The 23,118-nt window shown below is 37.4% G+C and overlaps 1 protein-coding gene across 1 annotated transcript; it reads right to left on the bottom strand.

Moving 5' to 3' along the window:
* Positions 1–402: 402 nt before the first annotated feature.
* On the bottom strand, positions 403–17,554 carry LOC140146134 (protein zyg-11 homolog B-like). Its single transcript, XM_072167893.1, is given in 16 exon segments — positions 403–2,022; positions 2,647–2,794; positions 3,534–3,663; positions 5,256–5,323; positions 6,484–6,531; positions 9,200–9,361; positions 10,293–10,451; positions 11,274–11,327; positions 12,141–12,258; positions 13,520–13,578; positions 14,231–14,371; positions 14,642–15,217; positions 15,220–15,254; positions 15,257–15,358; positions 15,361–15,662; positions 17,381–17,554. Coding segments are annotated over 15 exon segments (2,229 nt in total). The 5' UTR covers positions 15,644–15,662; positions 17,381–17,554; the 3' UTR covers positions 403–1,876.
* Between the last annotated feature and the right edge of the window lie 5,564 nt (positions 17,555–23,118).

Genomic DNA, 23,118 nt, shown 5'->3' with positions numbered 1-23,118 from the left:
TCTGTAGATTAAATTCAGACTTCCGCTCTCCCCATGGTTCACTTAGAATTGGGCAGATGAATCATGAAAGTACCCGTCCTTCGGAGGGACATAAAGCTGTCGGTCCCGTGTGCAGAGAGCCACACCTGTACATGTAATTCGCAGCCAGTGTAGAAAAGAGTAGGGTATCAACCCCCTGACTGTTCCCAACGCGTCCCGATGTTCAATTAGACACCAATGGAAATAAGCTTCAATAGAGGCTTTCTTGAGTTATCCAGGGTTGTCAAAACCCGAACAAATGAAATCAAAGAAACCATCAGGATTGAAATCACATGGACTTTGGTAAAATCGACAAATATGAGTTTGAGCTACAATGCAAAAGCGTGCATGAAAGTAAATGATTCAGTATGTAGAGCCAATTGCAAAGTTCAAGCAACTATAACTCCCTGTCTAGACATCATATGATTAATGATAAAGCTCATGACATATAATTTCAAAATATCAAATCAAATAAAACTGACGGGCCCACTTTACGAGATGTTCATATTGGATGATCACATAAGTAAGCTTAACTTTAGTCCTTTTTGTGAAATTTGAAACCGATTTCAGCTCAGAAATACAATTCAACCAAGGATTCTGGAGCACTTATTATGACTTGTTTGCGCAAATCTCAGATATATCTCATGTACAAAGAACCACAAATGATGCTAGACTTGGATCAAGCCTGTGTGTTTACAGCAGTCTAAATTTCCATTTCTCAAAGTAAATCAGCAAGATTCTCAATAAAGAAGTAAAATATGGGTCTAATATTTCCCTTTTCAAACAAAATTTTATGGAAAAGAGTCCTCCTTCCTCTTAAAACAAATAAATGTATTTTCCAGTGCATTACAATCAGTATGTACCCACAGATCCTTGACCCCTGAGTACTACCTGCCGATCTAACATTGCCTCTGATTGGTCAATTACATGGTATCTTCACTTTAATCACCAATCAGAATGGAGCTTTGCAAATAATTCACCCCAATTTTTTTGCATGGTGAAATTATTCTAACAATGTTGCTGATTGGTCCAATTGGTAATGAAAGCTTCCTTTTGGCCAATCGGCAGGTAGTTCTCATCGGGTTAATGCCTAGCTATACCAAATTACTGTTAACCTTTGAGACCAAGTCACAGCTAACAACATGTACAGTGCAAAGGTCATTCATAAATTTCACCTCAGCAGCCAATCAGAGACAAGTGCCATTTCAACACAGTAAATATGTGATGTACGCTTAAAATATGCTCTTGTCAACAGTTCACAGGAAATTTTTTTTTAGTTTATTCAGCTTATTTTTGGTGAAATAAAGTCCCAATTTAAACTTGCTTAAATTCACATTAGTGCATGCACATTGCACATTACGCAACCAGGGCATGTGCTGCACCCAACAGCATGCACAACATTCTATATCAATACAGGATGTATAGGCCCAAGTCTCATTTTTTTCACCAGTTATAAACTGAACAAACTATAGGAACTGCCAATCAAAAAATCCTGGGGCAAATCAGTCCAAATACTAAGGCAGTATGCAAGAATTGCCATTTGTACGTGAACATACATTTTAGGCTAAATATCTCCCAGTTGCCAACAAAAGTGACTTCACTCATTTGGACAGGGAGTATATATGCATGGCACTGCCCTGAATCAACACCCCCTATGGAAGGCATGGCTTTAATCTTACACACAGGGGGTGTGAATTTCAATTGGGATTACCTGGATGGGTGACTCCATTTGAAATCTACAACCCCCTGTTTAGAAGATTAAGGTCATGTCTTCCACAGGGTGTATGGATTTCTAATGGAATGGCCGATTACAACTATACCTTTCACACCTTTTGTTAGTTACATACAAGCGCCCTCATCAACTCATAGGTCTGTTTTGAGCAACGACATCAAGGACTGTTTTAGTCACCGAGTAGACATCAGGATGGAGTTCATGGCTGGATACGAGACTTGTCAGGATGTCAACACCGCCCTCGTTGACCAACATTGGACAATACCGACTTGCTGTAAGAGGAATAATGAAAATGTTAAATGTACAGGCCATTCTGTAAGTAGTGCATAATAATAAAGAAGCAGTAATGTTTACTTCAAATACCATAAAATTCCATCTACAAGCATATAGACGAATCCAACAAGCCAAGTCATAGTCAGGATTTGGTCGGCCATATTTGGTTCTCCGCATGCACCAAACAGGTGTTGTGAGTGCCCAATTGGGTGGATTAAACCCGCTTAAAATTTGATGTTAGATTCTTTTGTGTTGTAAACTGTCATCATTCTTTTGTCTACGTGTAACACGGGTGATAGAATGCAGTTTTAAATACCATTCAAGGCCGCATCATTTCACAATTTAGGTGAGATAGTTGGGTCCCAGTCGCGGCTATGGCTGCCATTGAGGAGTAGGAATGCGTGAAATTGGATTCGTCTATAAGCTTCTAACTGGTTTTTGATGAAGATACGAAAGGCAGACAAGCGCCACAAAACCATTATTTGGAGTTTGAGCATTTATATTAACGATACATGCGGCTGTACAAACATGTTTGTGGAGGGTGTCTGGCTGCCTGATGTCTGACTGATACATGTCTGTCCACGCCCCTCCCCAACCATTCCACCATTACCCAAGTCACTTACGATTCTTAGTGCAAACATGTTGCATCGCCCACACAGACCATAGCTGTACCTCGGCTATTGTACTATCTAGCAGTGGAAAGAACGGACTGAATGAACGGTAGGCAACCATCTCTCCCGCTGGGTTCTTCCAGTTCAATATACTCTTGTGCTGAAATCAAAGGAAAGACGGAGAAAAACTAAATGCAAGAGTTGAAATAGTTGGTCGATTATAATCACACAAAGACAACCCTACTTCTTCAGAAAAATAGAGCACTCATTTTTTTGGAATTAAAGAAATTGATATATGTTTTGCCTAAAGATACATAGCTAGATCTGAATCCTTTAGCTAGTTCTAACTGGTAAAAAAGTGCAGTGATTTATAGTGCGCTACACACAGGCGCAATGCCTAGACGTTGATCCACAAGCCTCAGCACACTTCACAGGTTGTCACTGAACAATATGGTCGCACATCATTCCATAAACCATTTAACAACAATTCAGGGACTTTGCTGCTTCAAGAGCGCACACCCTAGACATTCCACAAATAACCTTCGCTACCAGGATCAGCTCCCTGAATTTAGTACTTGTTACAACAAGACAATTAGCAGTAAGTTCCTTATGCAGGGGAATTTCAAGGTAACTCAATATTTCCACGCGAGCGTAATAGAAACTGCCAGGATTCGAACCTGCAACCTCTCACACAATAGTCAAACGCCTTATCGATTGAGCTAATTTGACTGCTAATAAAAGTCAAATTTTAATGTTTTTGCTATTTGAGGGAAAATGAGCTAAAACGTGTAATTTTGCATGTTTTCTTACTGTAATCACAAAATTACTAAATTACTAATCACTAAAGCCCCCGCCATAAACACCCACCCCCACACATGCATGACAAGCTTGACACATACCAGGGCATCTTGAAACTCCCGTCTGAGTTCATGCGGTAGTTTCCACGTTTGCGGTCCATCGTTGAGTAGGTGTGCTATGATGCCGGCAGCAAAATAACTAACTTCTATCTGCTCGTTGTCTAGCAGTTTTCTACACATAAGAAAAGAGGTAAGATGGTTAACTACATGAGAACTACCTGCCTATTGATCAAAAAGAAGTTTTCATTTGGACCAATCAGCAACATTGTTAAAATAATTTCCCCACACAAAAAAATTGAGGTGAATTATTTGCAAAGCTCCATACTGAATGGTGATTAAAGTGAAAATATCATGTAATTGACCAATCAGAGGCAATGTTAGATCAGCAGGTAGTGCTCAGGGGGTTAATGTTCTGCGTGCCGGCAATAGGCTGCAACATAAAAAGTTGAGTTCTGAGATATCTTCTCAAAATATTAAGAGCTATTTTAAGAACCACTGAACCAATACTAGGCTTGTTTGTACTCATTTTAATGCCTTTTTCATGCTGTATCCAAATATGGTCATGAAAATTTACCATTCTGAAATTTTTGATTGAATTTTGAAAATTGAAAATTGTCATCTGCAGTCGACACCCACATGGAGAGCTATTAAAATTCACAAAAGTCTACTGTAAAATGTAAATGCAAATTGAGTTTTGTGTTTGCAATGGATTTTGGTCCTAGATTTTGTTTCCCATAATGCAATGCAATCTGTTAACCCCAATATCACTTACTATTTTGTTATTATTATAGACTATGCTATAGTCGGAATTTTTCTCATTTTTTTTCTTACTTTTTCCTTTCTGTCTTTTTTTATTCTTTCCCCCAGCAGGAATTTAAAATATAGGGACACTACAAACCATGCAGCCCCTGCTGCAAAATTACAAAGGGCGAAAGCCCGAGAACCGCGACCCTCGAGGAAAATGTAGACAACAATGTGGTTTGTGGTTGACAATAATAGCTGTTATATAATGAGGTTTGGCATTCCAATTTAAAATACTGTACAACCAGTAGCCTACTCCCTATTCCAGAAAAATACAGAATTTTTTTGAATAAAAAAAAATATTATCCTGTTTTGCCACATGAAACAAAGCTAAATCCTAATCCTTAAGTCCTAACTAGTGATAAAAGTCAAATTTTAATATTTAGGCAATTTTTGGAAATAAGGGCCAAAAACATGCGTTTTTAGGGTGTTTTTCGTACGCTGTGACAATCAAGCCCAAAGACTTGAACTAAGACTAATTTCAGTTTATGCATTCTAAATTTTGGAAAAGACATGTTTCATTCTTATAACCAACCATTTATTAAAGTAACACACAAAAAAGTGATAAAATTAGAGCAAAATTTCGGCATATACTCAAGATGTTCCAAGTCTGTGATTTTTATGACTCGGTTGTCAGAAAACATGCCGAAAATGCATGTTTTTGGCTGTTTTCAAGAAATTTGTAAAATAGTGAAGTTTTTCTTTTATCTCCAGTTTGGACTAAATGAATGATTGGGATCAAGGTATGTTTCATTTGCCAGAACTTGATAATAATTTTTTAATCCTAAAAAATTAGTTGTATATTTTTCTGGAATAGGGATGTGATGTGAACAAGTAACAGCAAATTGAATCAAAGGAACTAATTCTGTAAGATGCAAAATATGGGTTTTTTCACTAACACTAAATCTTGAATTAAGTGGGCGACGGAGTAGTCTATTATAAATATTAAATTGGCATACTTACCTACAATGATATGTGAAATCTGGTCTTAATAAGGTATCCCTAAGCTCTTTCACTTCAGCTATATTATTCTGTAAAATCAAACAAAATGTTTATAAATATCTTCTTTAATTCAATCAATTAACACCACTTATAAACTGGCAACAAATTAGATGGGTGTTGTATCTGCATGCTAAGAACTATTCTTTAGTGTAATTTTGGGTGGACCTTGTTTTACTACAGGGAAGGGTCTGAAATTCTTAATCAAATTAGCTGGTTGACACTTGCTGAAATAAGAAACATCCATTTGGCAGAGTTTATGTTCAGGGCTACAAACAACTCACTTTCTGATAATATTTGCATGTAATTTGAGAAAAAAAGAATATAATTCTAATCTCAGGAGTAATCCAAATAATGTTGATGTTCCTTTTTCAGTCTTTTATACAGGGGTGTTCATCTTTGGAATGATCTCTCAGCAGAAACACAGTCGTGTGATAGATCTGCTGCGTTCAGGAGATTGCTGTACAATGATTATGAATTGAACTTTGCCTAAATTTTGCTTTTGGTTATTACCTGGCAAATTATACTTGTTTTGTATGTTTAATTTATATTTTATCACTTTGTCATTTATAATTTTTATACTGGTTTTGTATTTTTAATTTACATTTTAATATCCTTAAGGCTAAGTAAAAAAATAAAACATGTTTCACGTCCGGGTTTTGAAAAAAAAAAAGGAGGAAGAGGGGCTTTTTATTTTCTATTTTTTATCGCAAAATTGGTGTAAATACCCATACTTAGAGAGCTGTTTTAGCGTACAATCCGTTTTTGCCTAGTTGTTGTTCTGAGAGTTACACCCCCTCTAATGATCACAAAACCTTCCTAAAATGTTTCTTGTATCTTAACAAGGCTATAGAAAGCATCCCAACTTCCTTGACATATTTTTTGAAAAGTTATAACTGAATTTCAAAAAATAAAAATTTATTTCAGAAAACCTCAAAAAAGGAAGCGGGAGGGGACGTGAAACATGTTTATTTTTTTATTTGGCCTAATAATGTACTGTATTGTGATTATGTAACATGTAAAATTTTTGCAGCAACACGGCCCCAGGGAAGACCAGCTCAAGGGCTGATCTGGGCTTTCCTGGGCGTAAATAAAATCGAAATTTAATTGAAATGAAATCAATTTAAAAAAAATTATTACACAACTTTATAAACCATTGGAAAGAAAAATTGCTTGTGATTGATATACTTACAATAAGTCCCAGTACTTTGGTTTGCAGTGGCGGCTCATCTGGGAAGAGCTGAAACACAAATTATTTATATATCTTTATGTTCTGTTCAAGGTAAATTAAAGTTATTTTATATTCAACACTGGAAAATAAATATCAGTCAAAAGTTAATCAATGGAGATACACGGAGCTTCGCATTACTGCAGTTTCTTTTATTAAATCATCAGATATAAAGGTATCTTTATATCTGTGTGAATCCACATCAAACTGATACATATGTCGGCTGCTAGATGTGTCTCATTTTACATAATAGCTAGGAATAAATACCAGACTCATCTCAGATGGAGGTCAATTCTCAAATTATTAAACAGTGGAAATCTCCAACAAAAACAAGCTTTAAAATGATGTATCACTTGTTATAATTGCTTGGGAAAAAGCCTATTTTGCTCTAGAAATTCTTTTTTTCTTTTGATTTTGTCTTAGAAACAGATCATCAACCACTGCTATGTGTGAAGCGTTCCAAAGTTGCAAATGGTCGGATAATGCGCTGGGCATTGTCATTGCAATCATATCACTACAGGATTGAGGCAATCAAGGGAAGTGACAACATTGGCGCAGACTACATGAGCAGGATTTCACATGAATAAGGTGATGTGTATTTTTGTGTAGCATTGGAAATTCAAAGGTAGAATTTGTGCAATGTACATTGGAGAAGGTAAGAGTCATGTGAAAAGTAATTTTGAGTATATATCTTCTTGGTGAAGACAGGTCACAGTTACAACTGTAAATCCGCTTAAGGTTAAGTGGTAGATGGTAAGTTGTGAAAATGTAAATCCACTTATTTTTAAGTGGTGATTGTGTGTTATATGGAAATTGTGTAGCCACAATTTGTTTGAGGGGGGACGTAAATGTCATAATTGGAGTTGATCCCTTAAAATAAAAGTGGATTGTTTTCTGGGTAATTCGCCTTAATGTCATGATCCCTTAAATCTAGTTGCAGGTAAACTTGTGCACTGAAGCTTGCAATCTAGATGTGGTGTGTGTATTGTATGTAGTGGTCAGACCTGGATCCTAGGTCAGTCCATTTCTTTTGTGGACAATTCTTTAGGTATTGTCAATATTCAGATTTTTGTGTGTGTCATGTAAATTAGTCTTTGGCTTGGTGGATGCATGTTCACAGAAATTCTGGGCATTCAATTTTAACATCCGATTGAGATAAGATCTGCTGCCCATTTCACTGAGGAAGTGAAATGTTGTTTTATTCAGCATGATGGATATTTCTCTATACTAACATCGTATGGCTAAAAAGGCTTTACCAGTTTGCGATGCTTCATACAGAAAGATATACCAGGTCTTATGGAAGCTAGAATCAGCAATAGAAGCTAATTTGTGCCTTATGTTTGAGTCGGGTTTGGCGAAGTTTAAAATGGTCGTTGTGGTTGAAGCTGACACTTTAACTTTTCCAACTTTGTGAGAACCATGCTGGTTTAAGACATTGTTCGTCCGTACATGGGTGTGTATACTCTACTCTTGGACTTGGACGTTGGGAACTGTTGTTTTAAATCGACATTCTGCATTCCATGTAATTAACCGTTGGTTGAACTAGGCGTGGCTACGTGTGTGGCATCATTGAGAATGGATTCAACGCACTGTATAACTGACCACGTTGTGATGGAACTCTAGTCATGTAACGACGTTTAAAACGTATCCTTTCCAAGTGCACTTGGTATATTTTTTATATCGCGAATGATTAAATTGAGTATACTCATTATTTAGGTTCATCTTGACTAGTCATTATAATTGATATATTTAATCGTTATTGCCATTGTGATATTTTTTATTTTTTTCATGCGTATAAGAGAAATGTATTTATTTATAATCCTTTTGTTGCGTGACATTATTCCGTCTCTTTGTTGTTCACATTATTTGCTGCGTGGCTTTAGCTTAGCGTCGGTTGGGAATTTCAGTCCAATCCTGACATCCTGACAATATCTCTGAATAAGCACTGGTGACTTTACACTGGGTTCAGTGTGGGTGGTCACATTTTTAATAGATATCCAAATCTAAGCAGCACTCCAATCTTTCATTACAGCACAGGTGATCTCTCAGCCTAAAGGCAACATCAAAAGAATTTTAGATAGTGTATTCAGAACTCGTCATCAAGTTCACGGTCACTGACACCGAGAATGTGCAGGGAGCAGTGTGGCACACTGCTGAAGGTCTCTGCCATTGGTGCGAGAGGTTCCGGGTTCAATTCCCTGCAGGACAAAAAAAGATCTGCTTTCCCCGTGTCCCATCTGGTAAAGGGGGCAGATGATCCATGATAAAATATCTCTTACAGTCGGTTCCGATCAGGGTAATAACCCGGATTGTTGGCTACACTTGTTACAAGTGACTACCTTCACAAGGTCACTTGTGCCTGGCTGAAGTTTCATCTACATTATATCCTAGCTTTCAGCTGTTAACTTATATGCTTGACATAAAAAAAAAGATTGTCACAGATTAACCCCTGAGCACTACCTGCCGATCTAACATTGCCTCTGATTGGTCAATTACGTGATATCTTCACTTTAATCACCAATCAGAATAGTGCTTTGCAAATAATTCACCCCAATTTTTTTGCATGGTGAAATTATTCTATCAATGTTGCTGATTGGTCCAATTGATAATGAAAACTTCTTTTTGACCAATAGGCAGGTACTTCTCACAGGGTTAAAGTTGTTCAACAGTTGCAACCTACCGATAGTATTTGTATGAAGAGATCCAATCCACCCTCATTGAGGAATATGGCACATGTGGATGGCGATTCATCTGTTAGATTCCACAACGCACTCAGTGTAAACTTGAGGGTAATATCCACTACCTGGGTGTCAGCCTTCTGCTTCACAATGGACAGCAGTTTCTGTAAATCAAGGATATAAAGTGAACAGGGTTGACATACTTAAAAAAATATGGAAACATGAAAGTTGAAGCATCATATTTATTATATTTATTTATGCTTGGGTAATAATATAAATCTCTTTTGGAACTTTGTAATGAACTCATTTCTGAAATAAATTTTTATATATCCAGTTTTAAATTTAAAATACAAATGTTTACAACAGATGTGGATTTGAATTTGAATAATATCACAACCACAAGTGGTTGCCTGAAAGAGATCAGCTGCAGTCTTCAGTTGCTGACTAATAATGACTACTAAAAACTGACTAATGACTACATATTAGGCCTACCAGTATAATGCATTTAGTACCCAGCATTGTGGTCTGTTCAGTGGATATCTTCGCTTCTAGGATGGAACATATTGTTAGGACATTCTCGTCATCAATGGGTCGACTAATATGGACCACAAAAACTGACTAATGACTACGTATTAGACCTACCTGCATATTGCGTTTAGTACCCAGCATTGTGGTCTGTTCAGTGGATATCTTCGCTGCTAGGATGGAATGTATTGCTACGGACATCCTCGTCATCGATGGGTTGACTAATAATGACTACAAAAACTGACTAATGACTACGTATTAGACCTACCTGCATATTGCGTTTAGTACCCAGCATTGTGGTCTGTTCAGTGGATATCTTCGCTGCTAGGATGGAACAAATAGCTACGGACATCCTTGTCGTTGATGGGTTGACTAATATTGACTACTAAAACTGACTAATGACTACGTATTAGACCTACCTGCATATTGCGTTTAGTACCCAGCATTGTGGTCTGTTCAGTGGATATCTTCGCTGCTAGGATGGAATGTATTGCTACGGACATCCTCGTCATCGATGGGTTGACTAATAATGACTACAAAAACTGACTAATGACTACGTATTAGACCTACCTGCATATTGCGTTTAGTACCCAGCATTGTGGTCTGTTCAGTGGATATCTTCGCTGCTAGGATGGAACAAATTGCAACGGACATCCTCGTCATTGACGGGTCGTCAAATATAAACAAGCAGTCCATCACCATCTTGGAAGCTCTGTAACGATCAAAATTCTGAAGCAAAAAACACAAATATTATATTTAAATTGCTTTGTAAATGTAACTGTAATGGCACCAAGATGCAAGTCTGAGGTACATGGTGTTCTTCAACGCACTTTGCGTACCCTTTCAAATCCAAAGCACCCAACAGCAGGTGGGGTTCCTTTTGGATACAAAATTTTAATATTTTTCGTAATTCTTTTTTTTAATCAACCACAAATGATTGTATCATTTGGCTCTAGGTCCAGTTTGGGAAACTGGCATTTCTGTCCCAAAGAAACTTAAATTTTTGCATGATGTGTGCATCATTTATGAACTGGCATGATGTTTATAAGAAATATTCTGAGTACAAAATAGAGGCCAGTAAAATTTACCTGCTGACCTGCTGAAAATTTAAGACAACTGCACATGATACACACAGAAATTTTCAATTTGACACAAAATTCACTTGGACAAGTGAAAAAAAACATGTAAAGCCCTAAATTTTGAAGAAAAAAGGGAATTATAGGACATTTTGTAACAATATAAGAAAAATAGGTAAAAAAACACCAATCCAGGAAGCGTTTACTGTATTTGACCCTCTCTTTAGACGGAACCAAAGATGTACCGGTGGGGAGATTTAATTTGTTCAATCAATTCATGATCGTGTATTGAAAATCACTGTTTTGTAAAATTCTGTATAGCACACTAACAAGTAATTGATGGAACCCCCGACTTTGGGACACCGCGGTTTTACGTCGAGGACACCGCAGTAATGGCCTAGTCAGATTGGTGTATCGGGCCGCTTGAAGCCTGAGTATACCCACTTGCCCACCATGAATACAATTTTCAACTTACCACATCCTGTAGGATTCTATCACTGCATAAGGTCAACAGTGCATTCTTTTGAAGCTGTAAGGCAAAGATGAGAAATTATTTAGGTGTGTTATACTGCACTAGCTTTTAGAGAAGAATGCCACTCTCTTGCTCTGATCAACATGCCCCCTGAGGGACATAAGAACTTAAGAAGAGCTTTTGTGCTCCCTTCATGAGCGCTGCTTTGCACAGAAAGAAGCTTTTACTTTGTACCTCCTTTGATGCTTAATCTACCAATCAAAACAAACACCGGTCTGTTGCTTCGATTGAATCAGCCAATCTGAACCCTACTTCTGTGTTTACGCTTTGTACGCACCATGGACGAAAAAGACAGCAGACCACGTACAAGCAGTCAAAGTCTCAGCACCGCCCGATAATGAGGGCCGATTGTTCCAGGAAATGCGTCAGGCAAAACTACTCCGCACTTACTGCATATTTTACGGTCTATTGCGTAATCGCAAAGGCATGCAACGCTGACACTGTATGATCGAACAATCAGCCCTCATGAATATGCGAGAATTCACAGCATACAATGCACAGGGACTTTGACTGTTGATACATGGTCTGTAGTAGTCTGTGGTACACACATCAACACCAAGAAAGTCACCATACTTTTCTAGTTCTAAGCTAGTGTAATATTAATATTAAGTTACATGTGAATGCAAGTATAACAGAGATGGGCCAAACTAATGACCGACTGACCCTACCCGTAGAATAAGTTGTTATATTTCTTTACCTTGGGTTTCGTTGTATCAACTCGCTTAGATTGGACACAACCATCTCCCCCTCCCCCAATTCTTGGCCCTACCCCATAATAATAATTAGAATGTTACTAATACATGTATATACCTGTTGTTGACTTGGGAAAGACTCCATGGCTTTGAGAGTGAGTTGTACCATCATGCTGAGGTCGGATACATGAACCTCATCCCCTAGGCTATGCTTGGTTAAGTTGTACAGGCAAGCACTATGGAAAACAATTTGCATAAAGATTAATACCAATACAATTATATGTTTGAACTCATCACAAAACCCAATAATAGCCAGTCTGTAAGGGAGGACAGCTTTTATGGTCTACTTAGCTCAGCAATGCTTTGCTGTCTTCGATAGCGCATTGTATCGGAGAGGTACCTGGATTTTATCAAAGCCCAAACCCATTAAAGCCTGTAGCAAACTCTCTCAGGCTCCACTCAATTGTTCACTGCGCTCCGATACCACGCTTTGACCAAAATATCGATCAAATCAATTTTACGACCATGCTTGAATTAACAACCCCTTGAAACCTAATTACACCACTTTATGTAAACATAAACTTGCACACATTATTGACTTTCTATTGACCGCAGACACAACCCCAGACACGCTTATTTAATGACCACTTGAGTAGTTGATGAGTGGGTCGTTATGTACTTACTGAACACAAAGGAAATTGATTTTATCATCGATCGTGTTCATAATCCTGCTGCTCTGCTGAACGCTCCGATAGATATCAGCAAACTCGTATACTGTTCGCTTGTTCCTATCGAACGCGCTGGCGTACATGAACCATTATCGAAGACAGCAAAGCATTGCTGAGCTAAGTAGACCATAAAAGCTGTCCTCCCTAAATAGGTATGTGTACACAGGCTGTATCAAAATGGCCCGCAAAATGGTTGTTAAATTAAAAGTAAAAATTTCAAAAAATCCAATTTCACATACCTATGCACATGGGTCTCTGAGACAAACCTGCTGTCCTTAGTTGTGATATTTATTGAAAAGCCAGCTCCTTCCAAATGCAACATTGGATTCTCTTGGAATGACTAGAATTTATGATCCGTGGGTGGATCTTGTGTTGCATGTACATAATCACTGGAAACGTTTCGATATAGCATGTATGTATGTGTTGGTGTATGGGTATGTTGGTGTGTGAGTGAGGGGGTAGGTTTCTGTATGTATAGATACATATTTCTTCTTCTTGTTGCATTTTATCCATCAAGTTTTTGAACTAACATTATCTACATGGGACCATAAGTCCATCACATTATGTGAATATAATGGGCTGAAATCTATACACCCCTATGGAAGGCATGACATTAATCTTCCACACAGGTGTGAATTAAAATGGGGTTACCCAATTACGTGACTCCATTTGAAATCTACAGTCCTTGTGTAGTAGATTAAGGTCATGTCTTGTACAAGGGTGTATGGATTCAAACTGGAACAGCCCAATTCAACATTGAATATCATACCTTGCTGCCATTTGTACTCCTAAATGGTGAGGATGGGCTCTCATCTCTGGCAATATAACCTATACAATACAAAAATGACAAAAATATTGAGAATAATTGAAAATTAGACTTCAACACTACTTGTTTATTTTGCATACTTATTTCCAGGAACTTCCTCGTCATCAGTCAATGTTGTTAGCTCTGATGTTTTTCTTGGAAACTGCTGGCACTATGGACCACAATAGCCTCATCCCAATCGCATAGTCCAATAACCTCAATTACATGATCATAGTGCAACATTTGACCTCAAGTTGCAGAGTATGAGTTTTTGTACCCAAATTCAATGAATGTACAAATGTATTGGGGTTTAAAGAACTGTGCCCCTGATAGATGAACATGTTGTCCAACCTGATCAGATGATGTTATACTAGGTGACGTCACTTTTTGCCTATATGAGACCTGTTCTCACAAAATGTTTTAGTAAGTACTTTAAAGGATTTGAAAGTCCACTTAGTCCCACAGTCAAATACCATGAAATTAAGAATTCCAAAATTTTATTTTTTTATGAGAATGTCATCTTTAAAGGCCTATAACTCAAAAACATGCCTGGCGACTTATTCTGGGTATTGTTGGAGCTGGTCACATATGCTATACAGATATGGCGCACAATTGGGCTACTTGGCCATGCATCACTTGCCGCTACTCAAATAACACTTTATCACACTAGCTCACCTTGACAATATCTGGCCTGGCTTGGTCCAACCCTTGTGTCATTGTAAACAAAGTACATAGTAGTTTGTGTACATAGTGTGCACGGCTCCCGTAACGTCGTAACGCCTCTAGTACTTGAGACTCTGTAGCATGACCTGATACCTGAAAACGTACGACAAAATGATGAATGCTGGCAGACTGTGGCAGTAAATAAAATTACACAAGTGTTTTTGAAAAGCATGAAAGTTTAAAACATAATTAATATTGAATTCACAATCAGGGCATATAATTTACCCTACTTTGATTTCAGTATTAAGTTTAGGGCTTGTAAGGCTAGGGTTGGGGTTAATTTACTGCAAAATTGTTTTCTAAAATCCTCAGTATCTCTTTCCCAATTTCCCAAAACTTCAGTTTTTTTATGAAATAACAAACCTTGAGATCCGATCTATAGTCTTCATGACCTTCATCCACCAAGAAGTCCTCGCCACAGATGTCTTTTGGTTGCTTATTACGATCGGTTCCTTGCGTTAACGTCAACCCCAAGTACATCAGCGACGGATGATTTTTCACAAAAAAATGCAGAGCCGTTTCTTTGAGGTTATCCCGACCCGATATATCCAATGAGATGATATTAGGGAGCGATTCTTGCTTCTCCAAGAGGGCATTCATGTTTGCAGTCTGCGGACTGTCCAACATCGGATGTGCATCTTGCGATATATCGAGTATACGCAGTTCTTTGAGTTCCAATAGGACTGGAATGAGGTCCTTTTCTGGAACTCTGGTCTGGAACATGATGAGAGATTTGAGTTGGTGTTTGCGACGCAGCAGGGGTTGGATGCTATACACAAGGGTACCAGAGATGTCTAGGCTTTCAAGTAATGGTAAGCCCTCTGCAAGATACTCTAGTCCCAGCTGGTTGCTGAATTCTGTGTAACTAACATTCAAATGTCGGAGGGATCGGAGCTGGCGCAGAGAGATCACTATGCAGAACTTGGACTTATCTAAGAAGCATTACACTCACTGGCGTTTAGCGATTTGATGTTTCTCGTGTCCATTCGCCGAGTCGCCCGATTATGTCGTTACGTTCACCCGTCTCACGGCCGCCGCGTCAAGCTCGAAGCTGATGACATGAGAGTGCCTTCAGACCCGAGTTGTCAGCAACGCATTCTTTATGTACGCTCGCCGTAAGCACATCACGCACTGATCGCCGAAGAGGCTCAATAGTTTGTCGTTTAACTGACATCGTTTGCTGACGGTTTGAAGTAACTGTTCAGCTAAGTCACTGTAGAACTTAGCCTCTGGGGATTTGAATGTCAGTTTGAATTCTGGGTATGCGTCACCTTCATTGATATGCTTCGTTTCATTGCATAATTTATGCAAGTTGTCCGCAATGTAGCTAAGACATATCTTTTGTAGGGAGTCGGCAGTGGCCATGTTCTTCCGTGGTTCAAACCTGAAGTGGTTAATAAAACATCAAAAAACGCATTAGCAACTTATCATATTTGAAAAACAAAATGTAGGAAATTATCAAAGTAAAAACAGCAGTACAGTAGCCAAAATCCAAACACCCCTATGGGAGACACAACCTTAATCTTCCACACAGCATGTGCTACGAATAAAATGGCACCACCTAATTTTTTTAATTTTTTTCAAATTACCTAAGTGATCCTAGCACTTCAGAATAGGTCCAGTGGAAGTCGCCGAAAACTTTGACCCGTGAATTCGGACCCAGGTAGGCCAAGAACAGGCAGGAAGTTGGGTACCCGGGAATTGGTGAGAGCCTTACTTGTAGTGGTGCGCATATGTATCGCGTTGTATGCGTAGACTAGTGCGGAATACATGCACGCGCTACCAGTACGCGCAACAGAATATGTGCAGTTGTAAACAAGTTTCTTTCATTTTATAATAAGGGGAGTTTTTATGATGGTAACTTAGTTTTTTTTAATATTTTAAAACTGACTAAGAATGAGAATAAACGCCGCATCCACTACTCAAAATATTGGACCTGCCTGTCGTCTATGGTAGAGGAAAAAAAAAAAAAAAATTCCTATTGTTTATTCTCTAAGTGTACGCAAAAAATCGTCATGTTATGACATGTCATCATGCTGTGTGTTCATCCAATTGGAATTTCCACTACTATAATCAAATGCAGTAAACCTTTGATGAGCGCGACTAACGTGATGTTGCAAATTCGGAGCTGACAACGCGTACGGCACACAGTTCATTCATAAATTTCCACTCGGCAACAGCAGATCGCCTCAGCAGATGTATGCTTAAAATACGCGCTCGTCAAAGGTTTACTGCAAACGATTATGCCCTGACCTGGACAGGACTCCTTAATGGCTTATCTTTAAATCTAAACCAACATTCTAATTCTCTAGTCTCAAGCATATTCTACTAGATACAATCCCATGTCCTTACTATAATTTGCACATGATACACATGACATGTACTGACTTGACACTGATAAATTCCTGTCCTGCATATCAATCATGCAGCAGTGTTCGAAATTTTGGTTGTCTGTTCGCCCGGGACAACCAAAACATGCACCGGACAACCGAAAATAATGCTCTCCAGACAACCAAAGATCTACAGCCAAAAGTCACTTTTTCAGCATGTTAGTTTGCTCAAACCCGACACCTGATGAATTGTTAAATATTTAAGAGTAGGGCCTAATTGTTCATAAATTGACTACACTCACTCCACTTTATTGGTCACATGTAGTTGTTTCAGATTGTGGCAGCTTATAACCAAAAACTTTGGTTGGAGGACAACCAGAAATTACAACCTGGTTGTCCGTGGGACAACCCCTTTTATTTTCTTAATTCGGACACTGCATGCATTGCATGTCAGACAATCAATGTCAATGACAATGTCCTGTGCCCGGACCCCGGTCCTTCCTGTGTACATGATGTACTGTACCGGTACATGTACATACATAATTATTATACATTCACTTCATGATTTGCATCATCATGAATTCATCATCATGTTCTAGTCCGAATAATCAGTCCCAAAACAGAATATTCATTTACTGACAAATCCGTGTTCATCATTCATGTTCATGCAATTCACCCATCCATTTTTATTTAGCATTTAGCAATGCAATTCACGTTCACGAATTTAGGCTTTTTTTAGCACTCCAAATCACACTGTTTATTTCATACTTACAACTGATGATAGATATTCTTCTTTTCTGATAGCACTCTTAAAGAGGACACTTCATGTCACGAGGATAATCTTTGAAATATTCGCAGTAGAAGTAGTCAATATCATTAAATGTCTGATGTCCTAACACGGAAAAGACTGTCAGCTCCTGCTGCCATTTTACTAATGACTACGCAAAAAGGTCAAAGTTCGTTGGACAGCGTATTTTACAAGTCCATGATGCAGTGCGATTTTTATCAATGCCATCGACCTTTTTTGATACAGCCATTTGTGAGGGATATTCGCTACTTGCACGGTTCCGCCATTATGCACTATGTGCGGGAGAGCCTCGAACTGGCAGCATACATGAATGGGAATTGAACTAGTCATAACGTTCTGTGTAAGGTTACATAATTCTTCCTTTCATGTATGCTGCCAGTTCGAGGCTCTCCCGCACATAGTGCATAATGGCGGAACCGTGCAAGTAGCGAATGGACGTGGATTCTCAATGTACGATCGCACACGATCGCACACATAATTGCTCTGCATTATGGGAAAGCTGTGTCATTTTTACACGCCCATTTTTTTGCTGAACGTCACTGATTTAAACGTCAATCAAGGATAAAAGGGATAGTGGTAGAAAGCCTGAAAAAAACCCAAATTGAATGGGAGAGAGCCTGAAAAAAATCCAAATGAAATGAAATGAAATGAAATGAAATGAAATGAAATGAACTGAACTGAAATGAAATGAAATGAAATGAAATGAAATGAAATGAAATGAAATGAAATGAAATGAAATGAAATGAAATGAAATGAAATGAATGAAATGAATGAATTGTTGAATATTGTTGAATGAAATGAAATGAAATGAAATGAAAGGGGATAGAGGTAGCCTGTAGAAATCCTGAAAAAAAACCCCAAATTGAATGGGAGAAACCCGTGGGAGAAAAAAACCCCAAACAAACAAACAAACAAACAAACAAACAAATGAAATGAAATGAAATGAAATGAAATGAAATGAAATGAAATGAAATGAAATGAAATGAAATGGAATGAAATGAAATGAAATGAAATGAAATGAAATGAAATGGAATGGAATGAAATGAAAATAAATGAAATGAAATGAAATGAAATGAAATGAAATGAAATGAAATGAAATGAAATGAAATGAAATGAAATGAAATGAAATGAAAATAAATGAAATGAAATGAAATGAAATGAAATGAAATGAAATGAAATGAAATGAAATGAAATGAAATGAAATGAAATGAATGAAATGAATGAAATGAATGAATTGTTGAATATTGTTGAATGAAATGAAATGAAATGAAATGAAAGGGGATAGAGGTAGCCTGTAGAAATCCTGAAAAAAAAACCCAAATTGAATGGGAGAAACCCGTGGGAGAAAAAAACCCCAAACAAACAAACAAACAAACAAACAAACAAATGAAATGAAATGAAATGAAATGAAATGAAATGAAATGAAATGAAATGAAATGAAATGGAATGAAATGAAATGAAATGGAATGAAATGAAATGAAATGAATGAAATGAAATGAAATGAAATGAAATGAAATGAAATGAAATGAAATGGAATGAAATGAAATGAAAATAAATGAAATGAAATGAAATGAAATGAAATGAAATGAAATGAAATGAAATGTTGAATGAATTGTTGAATGAAATGAAATGAAATGTTGAATGAATTGTTGAATGAAATGAAATGAAATGAAAATAAATGAAGTGAAATGAAATGAAATGAAATGAAATGAAATGAATGAAATGAATGAAATGAATGAAATGAATGAAATGAAATGAAATGAAATGAAATGAAATGAAATGAAATGAAATGAAATGAAATGAAATGAAATGGAATGGAATGGAATGGAATGAAATGAAATGAAATGAAATGAAATGAAATGAAATGAAATGAAATGGAATGGAATGAAATAAAATGAAATGAAATGAATGAAATGAATGAAATGAATGAAATGAATGAAATGAATGAAATGAATGAAATGAATGAAATGAAATTGGGAATCCATAAATTTGGCGTGTGGAATTCATAAAGAAAGAATCCAGTTATGGCAGGGCTGCAGGTCAGGGAAGGCTAGGTAGGCCTAAAGGTTGAATAGGGCCTAGTAGGCCCTATTTGAAGTTCTGGTCTCATAGAGGAAAAAATGGAAACACAAACTCTAGCTTCAATTGAGCTTAAGATGAGGTTGAGGGAAACCGGATTTCACACATGTATATATTTCAGATTTTGATAGGCCTAAGGCCGTATAAAATTAATGTTTTGGTTCTCGTCCCCAGGCCCTCCTTAATTTCTGGATTTGTCAGATTCTTTATTTAAAGGCCCATATAAAATTAACAGATGTGGAAATAGGAGTATAAAGTGACCAGTAGATACCAGTTGTAGTCCTACTTATTCATGGCATATTGGATGGCCTAGGGGAAAGTTAGCCCATATTAGCAAGACTATCCTTGCCTTCAAGGTGAAACAAACCTACTCATGTTACCCTCTGGTCATGGGCTGGCCTGGTGTCAGATCTTACCCAGGGATCGAAAGATGACATTCCAATATATGCCTTTAAGATTTTTCAAAATTTTTAGACTTACATATTAGAGCAGGGGCCGAGGTCACTCACATTAATTTTTTTTTAAAGGGGGGGTGGGCTCCTCTTTTCTCCGAGCACTGTTAGAAAACTATAATAACAATGCCTCGTTGATCCCTCCCACATCAATTCATGAAAATCCTCTGGACGAAAACCAAAACATTAATTTTATATGGCCTAATCAGCAGGAAACCTGGAAATTCAGTAGCTTCCGTTGAACCGATAGTAGGCCGCCCTACCCGGATTTTCTTACTAGCTTTTACTAATGGGGGCCGGGGATGCTAAAAAATGAGTGAAAAATAAACTGAAAATGAAAGAAAGTGAAATTTATTTTTTGTAATAGCTTAATCCTAATAGTTCTAACTGGCAATAAAAGTCAAATTTTAATGTTTTTTGCAATTTGACGGAAGATGGGCCAAAAACATGCAATTTTGCGTGTTTTCTTAAGTATAGGCCTAGTCACGAAAATCTAAAAAGAAGACTTGGAACAAGTTTTATTTAAAATCTTGAGTATATACAATGATGATATACGGTATATAATAGGGTTAGACTAGAGTTAGCTAAAATGTTATATTTTATATTCTGTTAGATAATTGGTAATAAACATTAGAGTTTTCCAAAAGTTAGAAATAATAGTCTTTGTACAAGTCTTTGTGCATTATTGTCACACACAGGACAGCATACGAAAAACGCCAATGTTATGTTTTTTGGCCCTTATTTCCACTTACCAAACATTAAAATTTGACTTTCATTGCAACTAATTAAAGGATTAGGATTTAGCTATGTTTCATTTGGCAAAAGAGGATAAATAATATTTTTTAATCCAAAAAAAGTCACATTTAAAGAAATTCAACATTATAATAAATGAATGAATGAATGAATTGTTGAATTGTTGAGTGAATGAAAATAACTATAGAAGTGATATCATAATGTATCAAATGAAAATAAGTTAAAGACGGCCATCAGTCTAGTATAGTCCAATGGCATTACCAACACTTTGAGGGTGGGGGGGCACACAGTTGATGATATTGTGACTAAAATCGCTATCAGGGAGGGGGCAAAATGAACAAGAGCTAGGGGACTTTTCACAGCCCCCGGCTATGCTACTACTGATGATCATTGTCATTTCGATATCGTGTCAAATGTCATGAGGGGTGGTGCAATGAATTATGTGTACCCCGGGGTGGTGAATTCTCTGCCAAAGTAGCCCCCCCTGGTCGTACCAAAAAATCTTTGCTCCCCCCCCTTTTCACGTGCCAAAAAACCTTTGCACACCCCTTTTGATGTGCCGAAAATCTTTGCCCCCCCTTTATGCAAGATTTTGGGGAATCTTTAGTGGTGCGAGTGCAGTGAGCAGGAAATTTTGCATATTTGAACATGTTCCTAACATTTTCCTACACCTTTTTAGGTCGTAGGCCTAATATAGAAAAGGTGCCCAAAATATATGTGCCAAAAATCGCTTGTCCCCCCAGTCCGACCGAGTCGAGTTGCCAAAATTGCTTGACCCCCCCTTTCGACCTGCCAAAAATGCTTCCCCCTCCAGTCAGTCGTGAGCACGCTCAAACGCTGCTCTGTGTGAAAGTAAATATTCATAACAACCAGTGCGCGTATTGCTCCGTGGCCAATTATGCATACTAATTAGCTCATGACATTCCCCTGTTTGAAGAGCTCCCATTTCTTTGTTTTAACACGAAAAATTACGAAACTTTCAAATTATCATGCCAACCCAATGAACTTGCACGTTGCGAAAAAAGAAGTAGATCCAAGTTTATTTGGATGAATAAATAGCGTGTGTTTTGAACTAGCACATTTCAGTACAAATGTCGGAAAAAACACAGTATTAAATTCCATTTTTCTGCGGTAATTGAAATAACACATTCGTATAATTCAAAAATCTGACCGATACAAAGGTTTTGAATACAAATACCTCGAAAAATCCGTACGAATTGGCGTAAATCGACCAGGAGGTAGACACTTTTTTGGGAAGGTAAAATGGGGTTCGAGAACAATCAGCCCATGACATTTCCCTGTTTGAAGAGCTCTAATTTCTTTATTTTAACACGAAAAATTATCACTCTCTCAAATTAGCATTCCAAACTAGTGAACTTGCATGTCACAAAAAAAAAAGAAGGAAATCAAAGATTATTTAGATGAAAAATAAACGTGTGTTTTGAACTAAACAATTTCAGTAAAAAGTTGGGAAAAAAAGCATCATACTTAAACTTAATTTTGTATTTGTAATTTAAATAACACAATCATAAAAATCACAAATATGAAAGATAAAACGGTTTTGTACACAAATGCCACGAAAATGTTGTACAAATTGACGTAAATCACCATGGAGGTAGACAGTTATCGGCGAAGATTAATGAGCTTTGAAAATATTCAGGTTTTTAAAAACTTTTTGTTTACTTATTTATGCTGTGGCGAACTTAAACGCGTATCACACTGTACACCACTTGCATAGCGCGAGCGTCACGCAAAGTTAACCGCGCGCCGGCGCGGTATTTGTGTTAGGGCGCGTACAACCCGAATGTTGATTGATAGGTGACGCAAAAAATACCACAAGAAAGGCCTGCAATTCAGTAAAATTCGCATTTTTCCATCATTTTTGAAGAACAATTTAGACACTTAATCTAAATAACACATATCTATAAATATACCAAACGAAGCGGAATTATGTGAACTACGTGAAAATGAAGTCAAAAAAGTTCATGATTAGGTAAATCGGAGGGGAGGTAGACGAATGTCGCCTAAGGTTTTCAATTTGGAAAAATTGAACAAAAGTTAGTGTCATTTAAATGATCAAAACAACAAAAATAAAGCAAACTTGGTCTCGTTTTTTGTCACAGAATTAAATGTACATGCCTCCTTAGCAATTTTGAAGCAATTTTGAAATGTTTTCGGAAAACAGATGACAGTATAAACCTTATCTTTCAGGTCAGCCAGTGCTGAGCGTGTTTTTATCTAAATTATTGTACACGGATTGCGAGCGAGAAACCATGAGATTCTTCGAGATCCTCATTTCACAACTAGCCGATTCAGCTCATAGGGTATATTGCTGATCCATTAATTATCCTTTTCTGGTGCATTGTGGGATAGAAAAGGGAGCAAATTAGCGATCGATTTGAGCCCTTTTCTATCCCA

The sequence above is a fragment of the Amphiura filiformis genome, chromosome 2 (assembly GCF_039555335.1).
Source record: "Amphiura filiformis chromosome 2, Afil_fr2py, whole genome shotgun sequence".
Classification (NCBI taxonomy): domain Eukaryota; kingdom Metazoa; phylum Echinodermata; class Ophiuroidea; order Amphilepidida; family Amphiuridae; genus Amphiura; species Amphiura filiformis.
Note: the sequence above shows the minus strand (reverse complement) of the source record. Positions and strands in the feature narration are given on the sequence as shown.